Below are 24,329 nucleotides of genomic sequence, written 5' to 3'. Positions count from 1 at the left end.
CATTTCCACGCGTGTAGGACTCAAATGGCCTTCCGCCTCTAAATAAGCAGATAAAAGGAAAGTACAATCCAAGCACATCCTTCAGGGAACTAAATGGGGGCAAGAAATTCTATTTCAAGCCACTCGAAGGACTGTCCGAAAGCAAACGGACCCGATTCTTCAGGTCAAAAAACGCAGACCATGCCGGAGCCGGCAACGAATACAGGGGGTTGCCACGTGTGTTTGGGAACTAATCCCTTGATATTCATGTTTTGGCATGCCATGCACCGGTGACAGTCCCCCCCCCCGATAGCAGCAGGTGGAACGGGCACCATCAGGAGCGCCCCCCCCCCGGAGAAGAAACGCTCCTCATTTTGAAAAAACGAGAGGTTCTTTCAAAATCAGGTCAAGCCATTTCTTTTGTTCTTCCCGCTGCAGGAACAGGTCTATCAGGAGAAGGACACTTTAAAACGACGACGACAACAACAAAAAAACCAACCAAAAAAAAGAGAAGCGTTCTACATTCAGATAAATTTATACTTCTGCCATAAAACCTTTAATAGCAACCAGGGGATTTTCAACACAGAACTTTGCCTGGGATCCCCCACCACACACTGTCACCATGACGCACGTTTTTACAGGATGTTGGTCTATTTTACAATCTTATAACTATTTCCTTTGGAGATTTTTCTTCCCCCCTCGCCACACGCCCCATTTCCAGGAACGGCTTTTCGCACAGAAGCGCGGTAAAACGAGCCCGTAAGGGACCTGACTCTGAAAGCTGGTGTTTCTAGCCCTCTGTAGAGTATTTGCCAGTCAAACAACAGCAACGACGACGACAACAAACAAAAGACTTGCTATTGAAAAATCCTCCCACAAACATTTGGACATCTAAATCAAGGGTTTTGAATCTGCCCGGGAGCTAATCTGATTAATACGCTCCTTGCTTCCTTGGCTCGGATGACACGGGTGGACACCAATTGAACGACCGCATCCCTGACAGCGCCACCGAAATGAAGGGCTGCGAGTGAAAGCACGGGATCAGGTCACCAGCAACCCACGGCCGAATCCAACAGACCACGGAAAGCTTCACCCAACGAAGCTGCCTCGCTCGAAAGAAACGAAAACACAAACGCTGCTTCCAAAGCAAAGTCCGCAATCTCTTTCCTCATTTACCCCGGGAAGTTAAAAGAACGATCAGGTTTGTGGTTGGTAGTAACATCATACCCCGTGTGTAAGGCCACATTTTCATCAAACAAGCTCTAGGTTATAGGACTATAAATACAAGGTTGCCTACAAGCCGTCAGTTCCTCACACCACAGTCCGTTGCCAGCGTGTCGGTGGCAATCTGCTTCCGAAACATGGACGTTGGACTGTACACTAGCGGCAAGCTTCATTCTCCGTAAGCTTTGGGGTCAGAGGGTGCACGCTGGAAGGGGTCACGTATTAACACGCAGTGTGGAGTTTCGGTTCCTGTAAGAAGACAGAGTTGAGTTGGCTTGGCCGGGGCATTTCCTTCAGCCGGAGTCCATAGTGAAGAGCTGGATGTCATGCGGGTTCCAGTACAGGGCCACGGCGGAGTTGTAGACCAAGGACCAAACGTAGGGGATGAAGAACTCCTCAGGCTGCTCCTCCTCCACGTACTTGAACTTCAGCTCGGGGAATTTCTGCAACAAGAAACCAAAGTCAGCTGAGGGAAGGTTTGCACGACTGTTTGCAAACACACAGCCCATGTAAACACCAAAGAAAGAGGTCTGGTGAAAAAAATAATGGAAGGAACCGAACCATTACGCCCGGCGGAAAATATTTACAGGATAAAGAGCTCATTTATAATTTCTTCTTCGAGCTGAACGCTACAGTGGCATGTTGTATTCGGCCCTTTTACCGTTGGTCACACTCAATTTGCCTGTTAACAAAGACCAAACATGTGAATCCTTGACATAACACAAAGGTCTTGAGGAAAACTGACATTTCTATCAGCCCCACAGAAGCTTCGCTTGCACGCGTACGGACCCGTATATTGCAGTTTTCCCTAAAAAGCATTTTGCTATTAATTGTACTCAGCTCCTCAGCAGGAGAATCCTTCGGAAAGGCCGCAAAAATAAATGAATAATTTAATAACAAACAATTGAATTTAAATAACAAATAATTGAAAAGCTAAATAAAGAATAAACACAGGCTGTGATATGTTTTCGGGAACCCAGTGTTACAGCAAACCAATTTTTCCCATCTAATTCCCAAAGACTTTATGCATGTAGGAGTTTCCAGGAGATAAACGGCTCGTCCTCCAGGAAGCACGGTGGGAAGCGTCGCTCCACGGGTGGGCTCTTGGAGGCCGCTTCCGGTTTTGCTACAGGTCCTTTTGTACGTGTGGGTAGGTCATGACCTCCGTGCCTCGGCTTTCCCCTTGCTGAGGAGCACAGAGGACGACTCTAATGGCCATCAGAATGCAAAACCCTGCAAGCTCCCCAACGTGTCACGTATCTACCCCACCACTCCAGCCTCTAAGGCTGTAAGCACAAGACCTTATTGCCCATCCATGCGGATACCTCCGCCTCCTGGAAATCACAGGCTAGACAGCATTGTTTCCACAAAAGCTCTTTTTCTATCTTTTTTTTCAGTCTCAGCTTTAAGCAAAGCACTTCCAGAACTAAGGCCCATCAGATGCGCTAGCCCAGCCCACCCCAACCGCCTCCCCAATTTTCCAATTTTTCTCTCATTTCTGCGCTCCCAAAGCAGCAAACCCACCGCGTCCGCTCTCGGTAAGCGTGCGTTTTGGGGAAGAGCTGAGCCTACTTTTGTACCGTGCTCTTCAATCATTTGATCTGCTTCTGAATGTTGCCTGTGCCAAGAGCTTGGCAGAGGCTCAGATAAAAGCCGCATTACAATGATCGCTGGGGTAAGATAAAACATGACCCATTTTATTATTTATAAGGCTGTGGCTAAGACTAAGAATAAACTCTATGGTGTGACATGATCAGAACAAGCACGGCGATGGCTGAGGAGCCTCTTTGCCCATTAATAATGAAGGGACACCCTATCATCTTTCTTGAGCTCCCAGTGTCCTGTTTCCTTGCGTTAGGGCACAAGAGCCTTCTGGCTGGAGCAGTCTCCTTTGAAGGGGCACTTCTTGGCCCACTTGGCTTTCAGGCTTATTTATTTAACTTCTGCAAACCCAGGTTATTTGTATTCTTGGAGTCAGAAACGATGGAAACTATTCTACTCCTTCCTTGTGTTGCTGCTCTTACTAGGGCAGTTTGATGCAACTACTCCAAGCCACAAAGGTGCCACCTGCATTAAGCTTTAGGAGGAACGTGTCTCCCTGGGACAGCTTCATTCAACCACCTGCTGTCTCCTATGTTGGCCTTTGAGCAACCTGATCTAGTTGAAGATGTCCCTCTTCCCATCCCTGGAGGTGTTCAAGACCAGGCTGGACGGGGCTTTGAGCAGCCTGGTCTAGTGGGAGGTGTCCCTGCCTAGGGCAGGGGGGCTGGAATGAGATAATCTTCAAAGTTCCTTCCAACCCAAACCATTCTATGATTCTATGACTGATGAGGACACATCGGTGTCACCTTCCAAGTATGCTCCAACGTGCTGGAGCTTCTGCGGTTTGGCTTATGTTGGGGTCAGGTCCTTCACCAGAGCTCTACTTAGCTAGATACCAATGAGGAACCATTTTGGCCACCAGCGTGGTTGTCATTATTGTACTTGATGACTTCAGAGCATGTGGGGAGCTCATCCGTACAGCAACCAGGAAGGAGGACAGTATTGTTTTCAGCCCTGTTATCTCTGTTTAAGGAACTAAGGCAGCTAAAAGATAAGGTTGTTAAAGGCACTTCTGCATCTAACTCCTGTTGAGTTCAAAGCCCAGAACCTCAAAGGTACATCAGCAAGTTTCATTTCCTGCGTCAGACGTGCAGTTTGTGGTGGAGCGGCTCTCCCATAGCCCTTCTGTGCCCCTAAACCATTTTCCACCACCTCTCTGCAACCTCTCTCCCCAAGTCTCTTTTGACCAGCCCGTTTAATCTTCCACATCATTTTGCTTCCTCACTCATCGGTGTCTTGCACCCATACTCACCCCCAGCTCTAATTTCCTGTCTCCTCCTAGCCTACTCTCATCCCCTACCCCCTTCCACTGCATCTCCACGGTCTCTCTAGCGTATCATTCTATTTTTCACTTGCCCGAGTTTTCTGTTTTCTCATCAGCCTTGTGAAACGCCCCTTTTCATTAACGCCCTCTACCCCTTCCCGTCTTGGCTCCAAGTCCTCAAGCTGTGCCTGCCTTCCCCCTCTGCCGGCCCATCCCGCCCCTCAGGACACCACCATCCTTTCGGCAGGTTAAGCCTCGCTCCAACCAAGCCCTCGCGTAGATTTTAATTATTATTTAAAAAAAAAAACAACAAAAAACCCAAACCCCGATATTCTATTCTGCTTATTCACAGTGTCATCTTCCCCGCTTGCCTCCTAAATGCTTCCTGCCTTGTGGTCAGCGTAGACAGGAACGCGTTCAGTTCGGCGTTGCATCAGCAGAACGAATGGTTAAACCTCATGATTTAACCACTGCAACATTTCCTAGCAGAGAAAAACCCTTACACAGCTGTCATTCTTCACCCCCAGGGTGGCTGCGCGCCAGTACTGCAGCGCGTAGTAGTCCTTCTGGGAGGGAAGGGGCGGGGGGGAAAAAAAGTGATTAAAGATGCTAATTTGAGTTGAATTTAAACACAGATCGCTTTTTTTTTTTTTTCTCCCCCCACCTTCAGGGTCACAGATTGGAGCTACTGTTTTTGCAGACACTCTGGGAGTCCAGAATGGTTCCACCAGTCTCTGGGACCATTCTGGATTCTGACGCAGCTTAACAAACATCTTAAGCTTTAAATCAGTAGGTAAAATTGTATTGGAAATTCCAAGGGTTACGTTTGAGAGGCTCGGCTCTTACTATCCCGTCATCTCTCAGCTGGAAGGACGGCATAAAATAAATCGGAGAGCATTCATCTTCTCAGGCCGTAACAGTCACGCATTGATTTTATGATTAAGCCTTTCTTCAGCCTGATCAATGTTGCCATCTCTCGCGATCGCAGCGTAGCAATTTAATAATCAATTTGAGATTAAAGACTGGAACTCAACATACGCCTCGAACAGTCTGCAGGTTTATCCTGGGAATGTAGACAAGGATAAGGCGATCTTTAAGGAGAGTTATAATACATGTTGCCACCACACACACAATTTCAAGTGTATTTTTATAAAAAGAAGGTAAGGAACGGCAGAAATGATCTTTTTCTGATGGTCGCCCCGAACCGTGGACCCAGCATAACTCAACGCATCGCTAACGAGACATGGGGAGTTTGACTTGCAGGTCAGTAATTCAAACCCAACTTCTTTAGATGACCGCACTCATGCACGGCTGCGTGGGGGCCGGGTTTTCTCCCTTCATTAAAAATGAGAAATCCTAGAGGTCCAGCATGGAGAGAACTCCTGCACCAGCAGCTTGTCTTGCGAGATTTACCACCAAGATAAAAACCTACCCACGCTGTTTCACTACTGGGGCGTTCGCTGAAAACAAAATTTGTCGACATTCAAACCCATCAAATTTAAGCAACCTCAAAATGTTTCTGCCTCATCGGACTGACTTTAAAACAATTTCTATCAGCAAGGGTTAAACACCGTGTAAAAAGCTTGACCGACGCCATAAAGCTTTAATTTTTTTGGACAGATGGTAATTCCAGGAATGTTTAAAATTCAGTTCTGTGCCGTTTATCTCCTGCCTGCTCTGCTTCTGCTCAGGAGCCTTCGCCATGTGCTGCAGACAGACAGGAGATGACACCAAATGAATGTTTCAGGAGAGCTGTAAAACAACCAGGTCACAGGAATCTCCGAGCGCTCCCGGAAAACCACCGCAGCCAGCGGTAGCGAGGGTTTTATCACCGTTAACAAAATTCCCAAAGTGGCACGTCAAAGCAGCAACGGAGAAACCCATTTTCTTCTGCTTTGCTGCTGCCGCATCCAACCCTCATCATTTGTTCCCCAGCTGGTGACACCCAAATGAACCTGAGTTTTAGCGCTTTCTGAAAAGAGGGACCACTCTAAGGCATCGTAAACGGTAGCGCTAATAATAGAGGAAAAGTCTTGGCGTGGGATAAATCATCCCTTTTTTTTTTTTTTTTTTTTTTTTTCCCCTTCACAGCCCTAGTCGTTCAGCTGGATGGTGGTGGAAGACGTACAAGTTCTTCGCTACCCACACACTTCTCTACTGCAGTTTTTAAACCCATCGCCCTGCCCTAAATGGGTCCAGCGGAACTGTTAGTTGCGTTTCTCTCCGGTCATCACCGGAGCAGAGACAACCCCAGCGAGTTTAAAAGAAACCGACCTGAGACGGTACTTGAAAACTCAAGAGGCGGAGGTAAGGCCAGGACTGGGACGGCGCAATTGAAATACAGACACGGCTTATCAGCTCCGGTGATTCAACCTACCACAGCACCCTATCTTGTTTTCTTCTGCCAGACAATACAGAAGTCAGATTTCGCGGTTGGGACGAGGGTATAAACTAGACAGACCCAGACCTTTGCCGACTGTCTGCGCTGTCAATCATTAGATTCGATGAAAAACCACAGGAAGTCCGATGAACAGATGCAGAACTGAACTGCAATAACTCCCCTACCGCAAAAGTTCAACAACATCGGGGGTTTTTTGTTTTTTTTTTTTTCTTTTTTTTTCTTCTTCTTCCTTTTTTTTTTTTTTTGCCGTTAACGATTAGGAAGATCGCATCAGGGCCAGCCAACAGCACCTGGCTGGGCTCCAGGCAACTCAGTGGCGTGCGAGCGACAACAAGACTTGAGCCATACATTAAATAAAAAAAAAAAAAAATAAAAAAATCCCCTTCCCTTCACATATAGAACCATCAGAGCTGCAACCGTCAGGCCAGCGGATGCTCTCCACTCAGATAACACAAGCGAGGGCAGATGGAGCTGCTTTAAGAGGGATGGAGCGAAGCTGTGTCTTCGCTTCTTCACCGATCTAGATGTTTTACTGGACGAAAAGCAGCCCTCGTCAAAGAAACGGGGCAGTCACTGTGGAAAAGGAAGAAATCAAAGAAGTGGATTAACGTAAGACTGGGGAATCCTCTTTTCCTTGGTTAGAAACGCTGGTTTCTCAAAGAGCAATCCAACGCGAGTCGGTATTTTCAAAAGCACGCGACTGGTTTAGGAGAAAAGTCCCATTTCCACCGACGTCTGAACACATCTGAGAGTCAAATTCCCATTAACTTTCCAGCGATCCGAAGCTTCAAAGTCTTTCTGAAAACAGGATTTGTGTGCGTTTGAAAAACTTCCCGTGAGTCTTCTTTGGTAACTTAATGACGTGAAGGCAAATTAACGTCTTTCATATCGCTTCGGGTAAATTTAGTAGTATTGCCTGGGGAGCATCTGCAGGATCAGACCTTATTAGCAAAATACATCGACCGGCAAAGAAAAAAAAGTATAAAACAAGGGCTCTGATTCGGCATCGTCCCGAGTCTTTATCATAGGGGCCATAACGAATATTTACCCCAGCAAAGTTTAGTTCCACAACTTGCCGTGCACCAAACGTACCAACCCGTAAGGAGTCTGGGCTGGGGAAGAATATTTAGATTGGTTTGCGACGTCCACGATGCCACTTTGAAACCTGGTCCCCAAAATCCCAATCTGAGTCAAATTAACGGCTAAAGGTCTTGAAAACAGCCCAACAGTCATGCCTGGTGCTCATGGCACAGATATACGCATGTAAACACCGACAGATTAACATTTTATGGAAATATGAGCATTTAAGTGCTTTGACAGAGCACAATTTACGGAAGAATATTTCTCACTACTTCTAAACCACTGACAAGATTGAATTTTTTGCAATGATTTAATTCTTCCGGGGAGATAATGCCATTTTGTCTTTCTCTGGTTCTCTTGGCGCCTACAGTGCTTCTCTTTGACTTCAAACAGAAAGTCTCTGTGGCTTTGGTGAAATATCTGTATGGGCTACACCACACCCGCCCGATACCATCTTCGTCTCTCTCCTTCTCGGGCTCGAAGCACAGACAGAAGCCCAGCAGAAGATGATGGTGGGGAGATGAAGGAAGCAAACAGGAAATCTGCTAGACTAAGCACGAGCTGCACATCTCGTTCAAAGCTCTGCGTAAGGAATAGGTGCAAATTTAACGATGGAGAAGAAAACAGCGGCTCGGAGGGCGTCAGGAGGTTTCGAAAGAGAAATAGAGAACTCAAGACGACAAGAAGAGCTTCAAAACAATCCCATTTTTAATGCCCATTTTAAGCAATCGCAAGAGCTTGTAGCAGAAAACAACATTTTTCTCCGGGAGTAGAATTCCGTAAGTAACCCATACTCATCTAATGAGATACAATCTTCCTGCTCCAGAAGGGCAGGGAAGTTTATCTACAGAGAGACGTCTGTTTTAGCACGTTACGATCATTGATACGAGATTTCTGCTTTCAGATGACTCGGAGCAAAGGTTTGCGCAACTACAGCCGCAGGAAAATAAATGCTCAGGGAGCAAAGAGTGAATGTGCACCACAAGCTGTTTTTTATAGAGTACTGAGAAGCCAGGTCAGTTTTGGAAAAATCCACCAAACAGCTGCGCCTAGATGTTTATTGGTAAAGACACAATGATTTAAAGAAGTGAAAGATTTGCAGTAACCCTGCCAGGGCGCAAAGTTTTGCAGAGTACTACACTGCTAAAAAGAAAACGATCGCATTTCTTTCTAGGATAGGTTGGCAAACGCTGAAAGCTTTAAAGTCCTTCCAGAGTCAGGGATGCACATCCACACTCACTTGTTTCTCTTTCATACGGCTAGGAAATATTGCTGATAAATGTCAATAGCTCCAAATCGTAGAATGGTTTGGGTTGGAAGGGACCCTTAAAGACCATCCACTTCCAACCCCCCTGCCCCGGGCAGGGACACCTCCCACCAGAACAGGTTGCTCCAAGCCCCGGCCAACCTGGCCTTGAACATCTCCAGGGATGGGGCAGCCACAGCTTCTCTGGGCAACCTGCGCCAGGGGCTCACCACCCTCACGGCAAAGAATTGCTTCCTCAGATCTCATCTAAATCTCCCCTCTTCCAGTTTAAACCCGTTCCCCTCGTCCCATGGCTCCTCTCCCTGATCCAGAGTCCCTCCCCAGCTTTCCTGGAGCCCCCTGAGGGACTGGAAGGGGCTGGAAGGTCTCCCCGGAGCCTTCTCTTCTCCAGGCTGAACCCCCCCAGCTCTCTCAGCCTGTCCTCCCAGCAGAGGGGCTCCAGCCCTCCCAGCATCTCCGGGGCCTCCTCTGGCCCCGCTCCAACAGCTCCGTGTCCTTCTCGTATTGAGGGCTCCAAAGCTGGACGCAGTACTCCAGCCGTAGAAATTACTTTTGTTTTCACACCAAGTCGTTGATCTGTACGAATTCCCAAAGCGCTGTACCAAAGTACCAATTTGAGCCTAGGATGAGGCCAGGTACCCACTTCAGGCTGTCCTGGGGGCACCTCAGAAACATCTGACTCTGGGCTCCTTCTAGACAGGACAGTAAATAAATTGGACCACTGCTCAGCAGCTTCTTCAGCAAACCTGGCTGAAAAAGTGCCACCTGATCCAGAGGAAATCCCCAAAGCTGTTAGTCGGAGAAAACAGGCGGATCCCAGCTCAGTTTGGGGGATTACTGTGTCCACCTGGAGAAATTTAAGACTGGGAAAAACAGATGAAGAAGAAGATGAAAGCACAACTCACACACTATGCGCTGTTAAGCGTCCTTAACCTCTAGGAAACGTTGCACGTATTATATGTATATAGTCACAATTCAAGGATTTACAGTTATAACTACGATTTCCTCGCCACGTGAGGATGGTTCTGTATACCACGCCGTCGAGATGGATACGCGTCTTTGCAGAACATTTCCAAGATGACAGCTCAACAGCTAGGAGCCAGACAGAGCTTTGACTTGCTGCCAGACCCGAAAGAGACGGGGAACGGCGACAGGAACATTACAGGGCTGCTCGCAACGCTGCAGAAAATACAATATGTGCTGGCTTTGCCAAATAATAAGACAAAAAGGACTAGAGACTGATATATGTAATTATACTTTACGCTTGAGTACGAAGGCATGATGTGTAGATGAGGTACGACCAACAAAAACCAGAACTTTCAGCCAACTTCAGGACTTTAAAAATGCAGAGGCCTTTTAGAAGAAAGAACACAGGCAGAGGATCTACGCAAAAACGGAACCATCTCAAAATGACGACAGGTAAAAATGAGGAAGGTTTTAAAAATGGACATAAAACTAACCAAGAAAAGATTTAAACACGCAGACTGAAGAAAGCTGCTGGCCTGACTCACAAAAATGGTTCTAGTGCCTGACCTCGCTCGAGCGCTCGCGATCCTGTTACCTACGCACACCACCTACTCGGGTAAATAAGCACAATCCTTCTCATGCTTTTGAATTTAGGGAATTAAAATCTGAAAACCAGAGTAATCCCCGGAGCTATTTCTCAGTAGCATTAAAGGGCAGCACCGCACAAACGGGGACGAAGAACCTGTTGACTCCGAAATTTTTTAATCAATATGAAGTGGATGTAGAAGCCTTCCTACCGTGGGATTTGCCGAAAATGCACATTTCCTAACAGCAAACCCTATTTTTACCAGTGCTAAGGAAGATGCAAATGACTCCAAGCCCTGGCTTCCTGCGTTTCAGCTCGCAGCCCATCCTTCTCTAGGATAACGTGCAAAGCTTTACACGGCAGCGAAACCCAGGATGTTTGCAGCAAACATTTTGGTTAAAACTGGAATGCATTTAGAAATCGCTCGTTCCGTGCCAAATTTATAGAGAAGATTTGTACAGTTGCTAAGAAAAGGTTCTAAGATTAGGAGTAGATTCTGGACACTTTACTCTGCTAAAACTCCCAATTAAGTCAATGATGCTCAAAGAAGGACACCCAGGAATTTAATAAGTCAACCTTATGAAGACTTCCCAACCCAACCCTCCCCCCCCGCCCCCGAACCCATTCTCCCTCCAGACAAAGCAAGCAGATTCGAGGCTGAATTTTTTTTTTTTTCTTTCCAGAATTTTATGAATGAGACAGTTGAAAATCTGCCACTTCTCAAGCATGCAAAATGTAAACTTTCAACAAAGAAATTGGCTTTGATAATGCAGTCGGAACCTCTCGCTTACTTTTGCATATTGGGTAAATCAAGGGGAAGGGGAAGGGGGGGGCGAAAATCAACTCTTTGAAGGTCTTGAATTGGGCAAAAACTTAAGCCGTCCTAAATCCATATGTGCACTGTTTGGATCACTCTGCCAAAGACAGAAAATGGGAAGTTTAGCGAGCACGTGAAGGCAGGGGGAAGATCCGTTCTGCACCGTCAGCCAGCAGATCTGGGAGAAGCTGAGATGCTTGGTGCCTCCAGAGAAGGCTCACGGTGCCTTGGGAGCCCCAGCATCACCCAGTCGGTGGGGAAACCATTACACAAAACAAAAAAGGCTTTTTATGGTTCAGGACTTGCCAAAGATCAAAAGGATTCCTCCCACGCAATTTGATTACTTGCAACAAGACGGAGGAACTCAAAGGAGGGGAAAACAGGGGTGAAAAAGGCAGTGTCTCCTCTTGGAGATATCACAGCTAACGAGAAGCCTGCTAGGTAAAGATAGCAGAGAAGAATTAACTCACGTTTCTGGGCTGCTCCGACTTCTGGGTAAAAGTTACAAACCTACGTTCCCTTCATCAACCTTTTTTTAAAGCAAAACCAGTACTATAAATGCCAACCAATACTCCAGTTGTCGTGTCAGAGACAACCATCTGCTCATTAGTTTCTGAAAAGCGAATCGCACGCTTTTAGTCTCCCCGACACAATTTATTGAACTTTAACAATAAAGAAAAAGGCACCTGAAACGTTTTCAAAGGGCCTGCGAAGGATATGAACCGGGGCTAGGTTTGGAAAATATCCCGCTAAATAATGGAATATATACCAAGATGTGTAGCGATACACTCAAAGACACGGCGAACCTACTCTACGTAGATCCTAGAGCCAACTTTCTATTTTAGATTTCTAGCAGCGAATGCTACCGTTTAAGTCACAGCAGCTGTTTTTGATAGCAGACTAGTCTAAAAGACCAGGAATGTTGTTTATCGTGGAAATGCTTCGCGCTCCAGATAACATCACCGAGGATTGCTCCACCTAGGCTAACGCACCACCCCCTCGTCCTAAACCAAAGCCCAGATAAACTTCTACCTACTCCCACCAAAAAACCCCAGCCGTTGTGCAAAGAAAAACTCTTGCCATGGTGTCTGCCACGCAATATCAGCCACGCAAAACGAGCCCAAGGTGTTTGCTACCGGTGTGGCAATGAAGGAAACCATTAAACTTGAAGAACATGACCCACATTTTGGTGTTTTGGTAAGGCAACAGAGCAACCACTCTGCCTTGCTGCAGGAGGGACTTGCCTCAGGAACTCCGTCTGGACAATGTCCAACTTCTGACCCAGTAACATGTAAATATTAGCCTTTTCTCACTTCTTCATACAAATTGCCATGCCCGGGGTTAGCTTTTTCTTCCCCCACCCTGGGAAAGGAGCTGGAGCTTTCACCATCCGTCTTTACAGACACAGTCCCACCTTGAGCTTGCTGGTGGAGTTGGTGGCCACCTGTGAAGTCTCCAGCACTGATTTTCATAGGATCACAGGATGGTTTGGGTTGGAAGGGACCTTAAAGACCATCTAGTTCCAACTCCCTGCCCTGGGCAGGGACACCTCCCACCAGCCCAGGTTGCTCCAAGCCCCGGCCAACCTGGCCTTGAACCCCTCCAGGGATGGGGCAGCCACAGCTTCTCTGGGCAACCTGGGCCAGGGGCTCACCACCTTCAGAGTGAAAAACTTCTTCCTAATATCTCATCTAAATCTCCCCTCTTCAATTTTCATCTCCTTGCTCTTCAGGCTTTGCGATGGGAAGGCACTGAAGTATGTTGACAGCATAAACCACACTAATTTCCTAGTTAAAGGATTGTTCCTTTTGGAAACTACCTCTCCGAGACCTCTCTGCTGCCCTAATACAGTCTTGGGATTATTCAGTTGAAGCACAAAGGCAGAGGATCGCGAGGTCAAGATGCTGTTTTCCCCCGCCTGCCTCTTTCAACCAGAACTCAGAGTTAGTACAATGTCACAGTTGTTTGTTTTCTCCTTTAGTTGCGTAGAACATATTCCCCCAACACAAAAGGTGGCAGGAGAAGAGGAGAGTGATTCAGTTTGCATATTTTTCCAGTGACAAGGTCCCAGGCATGCTTTCACTGGAAATTGGTGCAATGCTGCAGCAGCATCCAAAACATCCCACCAAGCCAAAAAGAACATAGCTTTGGACAACTGGGACCAAGCTCCTCTCCGTTATCACCGCACTGGGCTCCGAAACGCCCCCTTGACACTGCGCATCCACCAGGGAAACAAGACGCCTCTCCCCGCTGAGTTTAACACCTTCGGTTCGCCTCGCGGAGGCCGGTATTTCCCACACATCTCGTTTTACGAGGTTTGACTTTTGCACAAGAGCAGCCGCAAAGACGAAGAAGCCCGAGCCGACATCCTCCTCCGGTCCCTCCCACCCAGCACGGCGGCGGGGCCGCACGCCAAGCCCCAACATCCTTCCCCCCGCTGAGGAAGACCTCCTTTTGATTTTTTTTTTTTTTTTTTTTTAATCTGAGCAAGCCAGGCCTGTAAATATTACACACACACACAAAATATAAAAATGATAACAATGACTTAAGAACAGAGACAGACTTGCTGTCACCAACCGTTAACTCTCAGATCAGGGCGGCCTAAGCGGACCCTTATCTGCCCGAGGTTCAGGACATGCTGACTAACACCCCCATTTGAGGCTGTAGACCTTTGGCTCCCTAATCTCCCCCGACTGGAAAACGTACCCCCCGACGGACACACTCCCCTCTTAAGTATTTCAAGCCTCAGCAAACAGGCAAAGCGTGCCGGGAGATGAGCAGCGCGGCCCCGCTACGCGCAGGAAATCCAATTGACTTGTCTTGAGGAGCGCAGCACGAAACGACAGTAAAATCTCTCCCCAGCCATAGGGACGCGGTGCCAGATTCCAGCCTTATCTCTGCCGGGGCTGCGAGCCGAGGAATCGGTGCCAAATGTGGACGTTTAGGCTCTTTCTTTTGCGGATGTGGACTTCACAGCTTTTTTTTAATTTTATTTATTTTATTTGCCCTAATGCTGAGAGTCCTGCGAAGACAGACTCAAAGCTGGGGGGGGTTAAAGCTGACCTCGACATATATCCAGGGTGCCTTAAATGGATTTTTAGCTTGTTCTTTGTTCTATATTCCATTCTATACTCTATATTCTATTCTATATACTCTGTGCTCTATACTCTATATTCTACACTCTATATTCTATTCTATATGCTCTATATTCTATACTCTACATTCCGTTCTATATTCTATATTCTGTTCTATATTCTATTCTATATTCTGTTCTATACTCTATATTCTATGCTCTATATGCTTTATACTCTACGCTATGCTCTATATTCTATTTTCTATATTCTCTTCTATATACTCTATGCTCTAGACTCTATATACTCTGTGCTTTAGACTCTATATTCTACTCTATATATTCTGTCCCATATTCTATTTTATATTCTGTTCTATGCTCTATATGCTTTATACTCTACGCTATGCTCTATATTCTATTTTCTATATTCTCTTCTATATACTTTATGCTCTAGACTATATTCTATACTCTATATTCTGTTCTATACTCTATATTCTATGCTCTATATGCTTTATACTCTACGCTATGCTCTATATTCTATTTTCTATATTCACTTCTATATACTTTATGCTCTAGACTATATTCTATACTCTATATTCTGTTCCATACTCTATATTCTATGCTCTATATGCTTTATACTCTACGCTATGCTCTATATTCTATTTTCTATATTCACTTCTATATACTTTATGCTCTAGACTATATTCTATACTCTATATTCTGTTCTATACTCTATATTCTGTTCTGTACTCTATATTCTATACTCTATGCTATGCTCTATATTCTATTTTCTGTATTTTACTTTCTATATTCTACTTTCTATTGTATTGCATTCATGGGGGACACGAAGGTTGCGACAGCACGTTCACCTTCGCTTCCGGAAAAAAGCCCTTACCAAGGACCGAGGCAAGCAGTGGGTAGGAGGAAGAAGGGGACGGCTACTAACGGGTAGGACAAGGATGCCTTCAAGGCCGACGACATCTCTGCGGGTCTTGCAGCTGGGCAACGGCATCTCCCTTGACTAAGTATGGGGAGTCAGAAGCTGACCGCATCCAAAATGCTTGGCGTCTCTGTGCTTGGCATCCTCCTGCAGCCATCATTTTAAAAAGTAGCACCCTCCAATAGCAAAACTGGTTTTTTTCCTAGGGCAAACAAACATCAAAAGGGCCCCAAGTGAGCTGCGCTTTCACTTTTGCAATAACACGCAAAAATCACTTGTGTTTTCGGATTTACCGTGCTTTAGATGTAGTATTTCCAGATCTGTTCGCCGTCGCTGACCTTCACTGTATTAAGACCTCCTGTTCTGCTCGAGACGGTCTGTAGGACACGAATCAAAGAGTTCTAGAGCCCCACCTCAGGCTGGGGAATTTTAGAGGTCATTTATTCATAAATGCTATTACGTCCCTTTGTTATCCAACGTATCTGCCCCCTTCCTCCTCCTGCGTTCAGGTCAGGATTGTTTACCCCGGTGACAACAATCAGTCTTTGCTGGGTTTTAGGACAGAGCTTGTCAAAACCTGATGGGACGGATAAGCAGGAGGAATTCAAATAAAGTTTTGCCGCCTGACTGCGAGCTCAGAGCTACAGGCACCACTTGAATCTCACGGGTCTCACATTACGGACACCGCACAAACGTTAAGGGCTGTGCTCTTCTGCTCCACTCCATAGATACAAAATTTCCTGCTCCGATTTGGAGCCACCAGTTGCTCATACCATCCAGCAGACCTTCCTTCAGTGAGCCATCTGATATAAATCTCTGGTTTCCTAACTATAAAAACCAATCCTTGCTGGAGTTTTTGATACCTAACGCTCTGCGGCAGAAGAAGGGAAATCTTCCTCCTGGAGCTTCTGGGTGCTGATGCAGCATTATCAAGCTGGGAAATTCTCACTGTCTGTCCTCAAGCCAAACCCAGCTCAGGAGCCACAGGTTGATGGTTCTCCCCATCATTTAAAGATCTTTTGTGATAAAGAAACGAGTACAAATTACCTCACTGGCATGCAAGGAGTAACTGCAATGTATGTCTTGCAGGACTCCCCATCTTTCCTCATCTCCCTTGCTATAAGAGCCCGTGGTGGCTGGAAACAGTTAGCACCTACCTAGAGCATTAGTACGGTCATTATCACAGAATGTTTAGGTTGGAAGGGACCTTAAAGACCATCTAGTTCCACCCCCTGGGCAGGGACACCTCCCACTAGACCAGTTTGCTCAAAGCTCCGTCCAACCTGGCCTTGAACACCTCCAGGGATGGGGCAGCCACAGCTTCTCTGGGCAACCTGGGCCAGGGGCTCACCACCCTCAGAGTGAAAAACTTCTTCCTGCATCAAAATCCCTCACCTTTCAGTTTTCGATGTGTTTTGCATGTTCCACCTGGCACTTGGGTAGAAGACAGTATGGTGTATATACACATTAAGGTAAGGAGTCAACCTGAGAACAGGGTCAAGAAATAGCATTCCTTCTTTGCAAGCTCTGATTGTGGGTTGAGCGCTACAATCTCAAGAACCTTTCTGGAGCCCTCAGCACGAGAAGGATGTGGACCTGTTGGAGCGGGGCCACAGGAGGGCCATGAAGATGATCCGAGGGCTGGAGCACCTCTCCTATGAAGACAGGCTGAGAGAGTTGGGGGGGTTCAGCCTGGAGAAGAGAAGGCTCCAGGGAGACCTTACAGTGGCCTTCCAGTACCTGAAGGGGGCTACAGGAAAGCCGGGGAGGGGCTGTTTGCAAGGGCAGGTAGCGCTAGGACAACCCCTGCTTTAAACTAGAGCAGGGCAGGTTTCGATTAGACATTAGGAAGAAGTTCTTTCCAATGAGGGTGGTGAGACACTGGCCCGGGTTGCCCAGAGAGGTGGTGAAGGCCCCATCCCTGGAGACATTCAAGCCCAGGCTTGATGAGGCTCTGAGCAACCTGATCTAGCTGAAGATGTCCCTGCTCACTGCAGGGGGTGTTGGACTAGATGGCCTTTAATGGTCCCTTCCAACCCAACACACTCTACGATTCTCTGATTCTCTGATTCCATGAACCACAAACCCAGCCTAAGTCCACGTGGACTCAAGATTCAATGCAACCATCTGATACTAGATAAAAAAAAAAAATAAATACGGCTACGGGAAAGGCCTGGTGACCAAAACCAGCCGCCCTCTGAATCCTAACAGCAGAGTCCTCAGCAGCGAGGCTGACAGACGTGAGAAATCCCCTGCTTGGCCAAGAAAAAGCCATCTACATCCCTAACCATCCTAAGGCAGGAACAAACAGCCTGTAAATCAACCGGAGAGCAGCACTGCAACTTGTACCAAAGGTTGTGACAAAATTAAAGCCAGTATGGGAATGCAGTTGAGGCAGCCATCAGCTGACAAAGTACATTTCTTCCTCATTCTCACTTCTTGGTGTAGTTGCTGTAAACATTCAAGACGTTTCTCTAATTTATGCGCTTAATTAAAAGATATCCATAACATTCCTGCTGTTTACATTTAACCCAAGGCTGCAATGAAAGCTGTAATTTTGTCTGGGATTTATATTCTGTACTCCAATTTATTTCGATTCCTTGATTTAAACATACACACAGAAGTGAAAATGTGTCAAATCATGAAAATGGAAAAGATTATACTCCATTATCTGGTTCATCTGTCAACCAGGGCAGAAATCTTCTGAGGACTGTTCTTCTCAATCTGCCACATGTTACGGAAACTTAATTTAAGAGACTAATTCGGAAAAGGCAGCTGAACCTTCAGTTGGATGGGTATAATTGGAAGTTAGTTATATGACTTTTTTTTCCTTGTGTTCAGTTTTTCACAACTCACCAAATCTTGCACCTTCTGGGATAAAATTCTAGGCCTCCACCACATTATATATATATATATATATATTTTTTTTTTTTTTACAAAGGTTAATCCTTTTTTTTTTTTTAAATTGAATGAGAAAAAAAAGCGGTTTTTTTTTTCTTTTAAATCAAAGAACATAATAAATTCATTTTAAATGCAATTTTTTTTTCCTTCTCAACCACCCCGCCTATACCGAAGGTTTGCCGTAGAAAACGAACACACGGGTTGGAAATAGCTCTCGACTGAGGAGAAAATAAAAAAAAAAATAAATTAAAAAAAAAAGTCAAGAGCATTTCAGCGTAATTTTACTTTGCTTTGACCAAAGTTGCAAGATATTTGGAAACAACACGTCATGCACATGCAGCGCGTTTGGCACTGGACTTTTCATTAGCCTCCCAACATATGCGCCGAAGGAAGGGAAGGCTGCGCAACACGTGCGGAGCAGATTTAGTCACGGCGAAAAACGTAATTAAAAAAAAAAAAACCAACAAAAAAGTCTAGGGCGGCTTTCTAGGGTACGGAGGAGGGAAACTTGGGAAATGTTCTTTAGCTCGAGCAAATGTATAGCTCCTAAGTTAATAGGGGATGGGCTCTGGCTTGCAGCCCTCCTGTAAGATGTCCTGGATGGGGAGTTACGGGCTGCTCCCAAGTGCTGGGCTCCTGCCAAGCTGCCGGGAAGCCAGCAAAGCTCTGCAGCTCTGGGCAGGGAAGGTCCTCCGCGCTTTCTTTCCAAAAAATGGGATGAGGCGGGAAGGTTAACGGAGTTCACATCACGCGGTGAGCAGAACGGAGGTAGCCTGGAGAAACGTACACGCGCACCAGGTTGTTTACCGGCCGTCGGAGATGCGTTACAATGGGGAGGCGACTTGGAGAGTCTCACCCTGCTTTCCCATCCTCTCGTTTCTTCAGGGCTTTCTCTCTGCCTTGATATTTTATGTGTCTTTCTTGTAGCTTCCTTAAACCAATGAAGTCAACAAATTCAATGTAGCTGGAGACAAAAGAACCGCATACACAAAGACAGACTCCAACCTGGTCCAGTGGGAGGTGTCCCTGCCCAGGACAGTGGGGGTGGAACTGGATGATCTTTAAGGTCCTTTCTAACCTAAACCATTCTCTGATCCTATGTTAGAATCTGCGTAAAGTTTAAATTCTTCTGCTCAAAGTCTCTACTTGTGCCCACCCTTCCTATAAAAGTAAGAGAAGGACCCTAGCTCTACATGTGCCACTGAAAAATTAAATTTAGGGAACATTTTTTTGTTTTTAAGTTGCACAGCTAAATCAAAGCAGAGGCACTGACAGGCGACGCAGCGTCTCGAGAGCTCACGTGGAAAAAGGAGATTGTTGCTACACTCACTTCCAGTCGCGTCGGGTATTTCACAGCGCAATGAAAGGCCAAGGCCAGACTTCAGTAGTGCATAAAGAATTATCTGATGGATGTCTTTTGGCAACCCACGCTCCTTTTGGTGACTGGAGTTTGTATGTCATCTCCCGACCCTTCCCCTCCACAAAGTTTGCAGAGCATCTAACATCAGGCCCCCCATTTATCACCACCAACCTTGTGCAAGGATGCTCTGCCATCTGGAAAGGAGCAGGAAGGAAAACATTCCTCATCCTAGGTGACAGTAGGAAAACGCCACCACTTACCACTTATTATCTCCTCCAATGCAATATTCCTAACAGCGCCGGGTGCTGCTCATGGCTGCAAAACAGCCGCCTTCTGGGTAAGAACCGGTTGGGGCATCTTTCCCCCAACACGGGATGACGATGCTGAAGGACCCCTCTCATGCTGCCTATGCCACCAGTAGAGCACGACCAGACTCTTCTGATTCGAGGAAGGAGGAGATCCTTGCCCTTGTGTCCATTACAGAAATATTTTTCTGCTCCCTACAGGATGCACGAAGAATTACATATTTATTTCTTAAGATGCCTATTTAGATACCCGGATATTTTCATACGACAGCCATTTCGTCCCTCTTGCTCTGTTTCAGGAGAAAAGGCAAATGTCCTCCACCAGAGTACCACTGCGGCGTGTTAATTATCATTCGTTACATTTTCCTTCATACTCCCTTCCTAGTTTTTATCACCGGGGGCGAAAGGACGCTAACTAAACCCTCTAGCAAACACTCTGCGCTTCTACCGGTGCTGCTCTTTTCCAGGCTACTCATCGAACAGCTCTTTTTTTTTTTTTTTTTGGTTACGAACAAACAACTTTATCATTACCTGGCCACACGATGCATTTGAAAACCCCGCTAACCAACCCTCCGCCTTCCCCTGTTCTGCCCAGACCCCAGCACTGCTCCTGCTCAGGTTCAAAGGAATTCTTAACTTTACAACATCGATAGCTTCCTGATGGCCTAATCGTGGGTCAGAAATAAAAAAAAACAACAAAAACAACCAACCCACCTTTAATAAGCAAGTGTTGTTACAGGACACTATTCCATCTTCTAAAGCCTCTGTGCGTGTAACTGCATGAATTCTCCTCTGCTGTCTTAATGGGAAGCAGTTAATTACAATCCACAAGCTGCCACAGGCAAGGTTGAGACATTAATCAGCTCGGCTGGGTACGGGGCTGTGATGGCGGTTAAAGTTCTGCGTAGCAGTGAAGGGACTAAGCCCAGGTGACGGCAAAGTGAGGACAACCGCAGGAGAAACACACTGGGGAACAGCAAAACTCTTCCACTGCTGATCACCCTCCTCCTAGAAGGGTTTCTTTTCCCTTTTACAGCTTTCTTGGTTTGAAGAATTAGTCTCAGAATCACTAACGAGATATATTTTTGTATTAATTTGCATTTACACAATATAAAACCGATCTATAGATGTGATGTCCCTGCTTACTGCAGGGGGGTTGGACTAGATGACCTTTAAAGGTCCCTTCCAACCCAACACATTCTATGATTCTACGACTCTAAATTGTTATTATTACCTAGTACATTTCTCCTGGTTGGGTAGGTAGGACCTTGTCATCTGAACACTTTAGTTTGTTCTCAAAACTGGTTTTTGGATAACCCAAACACCGTCCAGACTGACCTGCATCCCACTATTATGGAATAGCTCTTCTGAAGCAGCTATGGTAACTCCAGAATAAGGTGACTTCATTCCAGTACAATTGTTCAGCGTTGTGAAGAAAGCAATTACACTGGAATGAAGTGACTGAACCCAGAATGCAGCTTCCAGAAGGTAACTGGAAGAGTTTTCAGGGGTGGAGGGGACAGACATTCAGCCTCCATGTAAATATTAGTCTCCATGTAGACAGCAGCTTGGGAATAGGAGTGTCCTGTGCTAGCCCACCCTTCGTCTTGGCCAAGGCATCTCATTCCTGAACTGCAGAATCACTGTTACTCAAGTCGCTCACCCAAGGCACCACCCTCCCAAGCTACCTTGTCTCGTGCAATACCCAGCTCTTGCTGGGTTCCTTCATCTGTAGCTGAAATGGGCTTCTCTGGATTCCAGTAAGATAAACAAAGCCCCGTGTACGAACAGGATGCGTCTTTCCTAGAGAACTGTGATCAAACTAGGAGTAGGATGTAAAGAAGATAATAAAAATACATTGAATTTAAAAACCACAACTGCCAACATAATCCCGAAGCCCATGAAAGCCCCACCGGTGGTTCTGAAAACCCTAGATTTCCTACATTATATTTGCATTTATACAATTCCATTGCTATTATTACCTATTACTCCCAATCAGTCTATTTTCAGCCAGTCATTTGCCTTGCAAGTATTACAGAAAATGAAGATCTTATGCAAGGACTGAAGAAAGAAACGGGATTAAACTGCTTGGAGCTTCCCCTGATGATACCAACGGTCTTTTGGGGACCATGGTAAGTTCACTGATTTTTTTTCAATATATAAAGCAAGTGTGGATTGAAGTGTCAGTGCCCTTGACCATCAACTGTGTCTCGCTGACAGACATGAGGGATCCCCAAGCATGCACAGCCCTTAACAACCTTCTGGCTTCGCCAGCTCAGAACGGAAAGGACCGATGTTCTAAGATTCTCAGTAGCAGCGGATATGGTACGCTATTTGAAAATGTCTGTTTTTTAAAAGGAAAATCACATTCATACTACCGAACCACTTTTTTTTTAAAAAAGGAATGCTAAATTTGTGTCATTTTTAAGTTAACTTCAGCTGTAGACACAGCTCTGAAAGCATCCGATTTTTACGAGTCTCAGTTATGCCGGCAACGAGGCCAAGGCATCTACTCAACTTCCGCTGCAAGATTTCGGGATGCAGGCTGCAGACGGGGTCCCTCGCTGGCATCAGCCACACGCTGATCCTGCGACGCCAGCTGCGCCTCCGCCTGGTAGATGAGACTTTTCATGGCTCTTTCTAGGTCGCAGAGCAAGTGTTTTCAGCAACCTTTTGTTTACGGACAAAGGATCCAAAATTGTAACAACTCTACATGAGCTAAGGGAGCTCTAAATATTTTCACAGTGATCCATTCTTCATAAAAAGGAGGAAGAGCTCTGATATAATAAGAGTGCAAAAATTCTGTTTACAGGATCTTCGTATAAGAAGGGATGAAATTAAGTAAGGCTGTATTACTCGCCGCTGCTATCAATTAATGCAGCAACCACTTCCAGACGTAATAATTACCATATGTGCACTGCGCTTTACCTCTGGGCTTATTAATTTCGTACACAGGAGGTTACAACTATTGATTGCATTAAAACAGATTGACACGTTCCAATAGAAATGCTCCCGCTGCGACACAATCGTTGCCCAAACTGAAACGATTCAAGCGATACGGACAGAGCCAAACGCACCCATCAGTGGCCAACTCGCTCGTGGTCATTTCTCCATCCCCTCTTAACCTCACAAACGCAGTATTGCAACAGGAGAACGACAGCAGTTAGCCCAGCTGCTCAGGGGCAAACACTATAGGGTCTTAAGAGACAGATGTTGACCGCTGGATAAATGCAAAATCACTAGGAGTACCTGTCAACATAAATAAATTAATATAAACAACACGGCTTTCACTTCTCACCGCAATGTGCCTGGGTAGACATGATAGCCAACCAGCGCTACCCTGCCAACCTCAGAGCAGCCTGAAGTCTGGCGAGCCTCAGAAAAACAGGCGTTTGGACGTTTAAAAGTCCCCTCGATTCTTGAAAGTTTGCGGAAAACTCGATCTATAACGAAAGACAACGACATCCAAATAGCGTCTGAAAAACGCGGCGGGTGCCTTTGCCATAAAACAACCGGGTTTCACGCAGAAACAACCGCACCCTGTTTGCACTTGGGTTTTTTTTTTTGTTGTCATCCCATCTGCATAATTATATTTCTACACAATCCTGGTTAAGCACCTATAAATTATACGACCTGCTTCAAAACCTCCCTGTAAACAACAAAGCATTGTTTGTGGTTTTAATAAATCCGGATTTTTTTCCCCCTCTTCTGCTTCAGATGACATATTTCAAGCAAGAATACATGGAATTCAGTAGGTAGGTCTCATGTTAAAATAGTTCAACTGTCCTTAAAATAATCCCGCTGTCCTAAAATAACATTTACAAGGACAGTGGTAACGGTGATGCAAAGGAACAGATGTTACAGGCAAAATTATCAAGTTCGCTGCATCGGTAGAACACTCTTATAGGGTGAAATTGTACCAGCAATTTCCAGAAACCTTTAAAAATTAGAAGGAACCTGGGTTTTTATCCCAGCAAAAGCAGTCAAAATAAGTATCGAGCACAAAGAGTTAACGCGGCCTTCCTCCTCCTGAAAGCAGGAACGAAGGGGATTTCGTCAGTGAGGTTTGGCAACGTGCGAAATCCTGTAACCAATTTCATTTCCTGATAAATGAACGGTCCGCAGGGGAAAGTCAGCCAGAGGCTTTGGGAACTGCCGAGAGCTCAGACATGACCGAGAGGCTCCTGGAAGGAGCCAGACTGTCTCTTTGCTTATCGCCGCCCAGCCAAACGGCACCAGCCCAACTCCGTTTTCCAGCCGGAGCTGCGGCGCGATGCGATAGAGCTTCATCAACCCCCGGCATCCCCTGGAAAAATAACCCGGCTCCAGCGCACGGCTAATATTCGGCTTTAAGCAAGCGGGTTGAAACCACATGGGCGTATAAAACAGGCGTTGGGATGGAACTCGTAACCGGCTGTGTTGTTTATGTCTTTTAAAGCCAAGCGCTGGGAGTGACTTGGTATTCTGGAGTTTAGAATCTCTCCCCCCGCCCTTCCAACAGGAAAAAGCCAAATACAGAAGGATAAATCATTCATTATTGGAGAGATTTTGGCATAAGCGAGACGGC

General features: G+C 46.0%; 1 protein-coding gene across 5 annotated transcripts in view; it reads right to left on the bottom strand.

Annotated features, from left to right (window-relative positions):
* Positions 1 to 202: 202 nt before the first annotated feature.
* The window catches only part of LOC128901939 (dymeclin), a 240,007-nt gene continuing 215,880 nt past the window's right edge, over positions 203 to 24,329 (bottom strand). For 2 of the 5 annotated variants that reach the window (XM_054184095.1, XM_054184096.1), the window contains one exon: positions 203 to 1,646. In XM_054184095.1, coding sequence (XP_054040070.1) covers positions 1,497 to 1,646 — 150 coding nt within the window. In that variant the 3' untranslated portion in view covers positions 203 to 1,496. The remainder of the gene's footprint in view (positions 1,647 to 24,329) is intronic. The other 3 variants (XM_054184092.1, XM_054184094.1, XM_054184091.1) reach the window with 2 other exon arrangements.

This window comes from Rissa tridactyla, chromosome W (assembly GCF_028500815.1).
Source record: "Rissa tridactyla isolate bRisTri1 chromosome W, bRisTri1.patW.cur.20221130, whole genome shotgun sequence".
In the NCBI taxonomy this organism is placed as follows: domain Eukaryota; kingdom Metazoa; phylum Chordata; class Aves; order Charadriiformes; family Laridae; genus Rissa; species Rissa tridactyla.
This window is presented reverse-complemented; position numbering and strand designations above follow the sequence as displayed.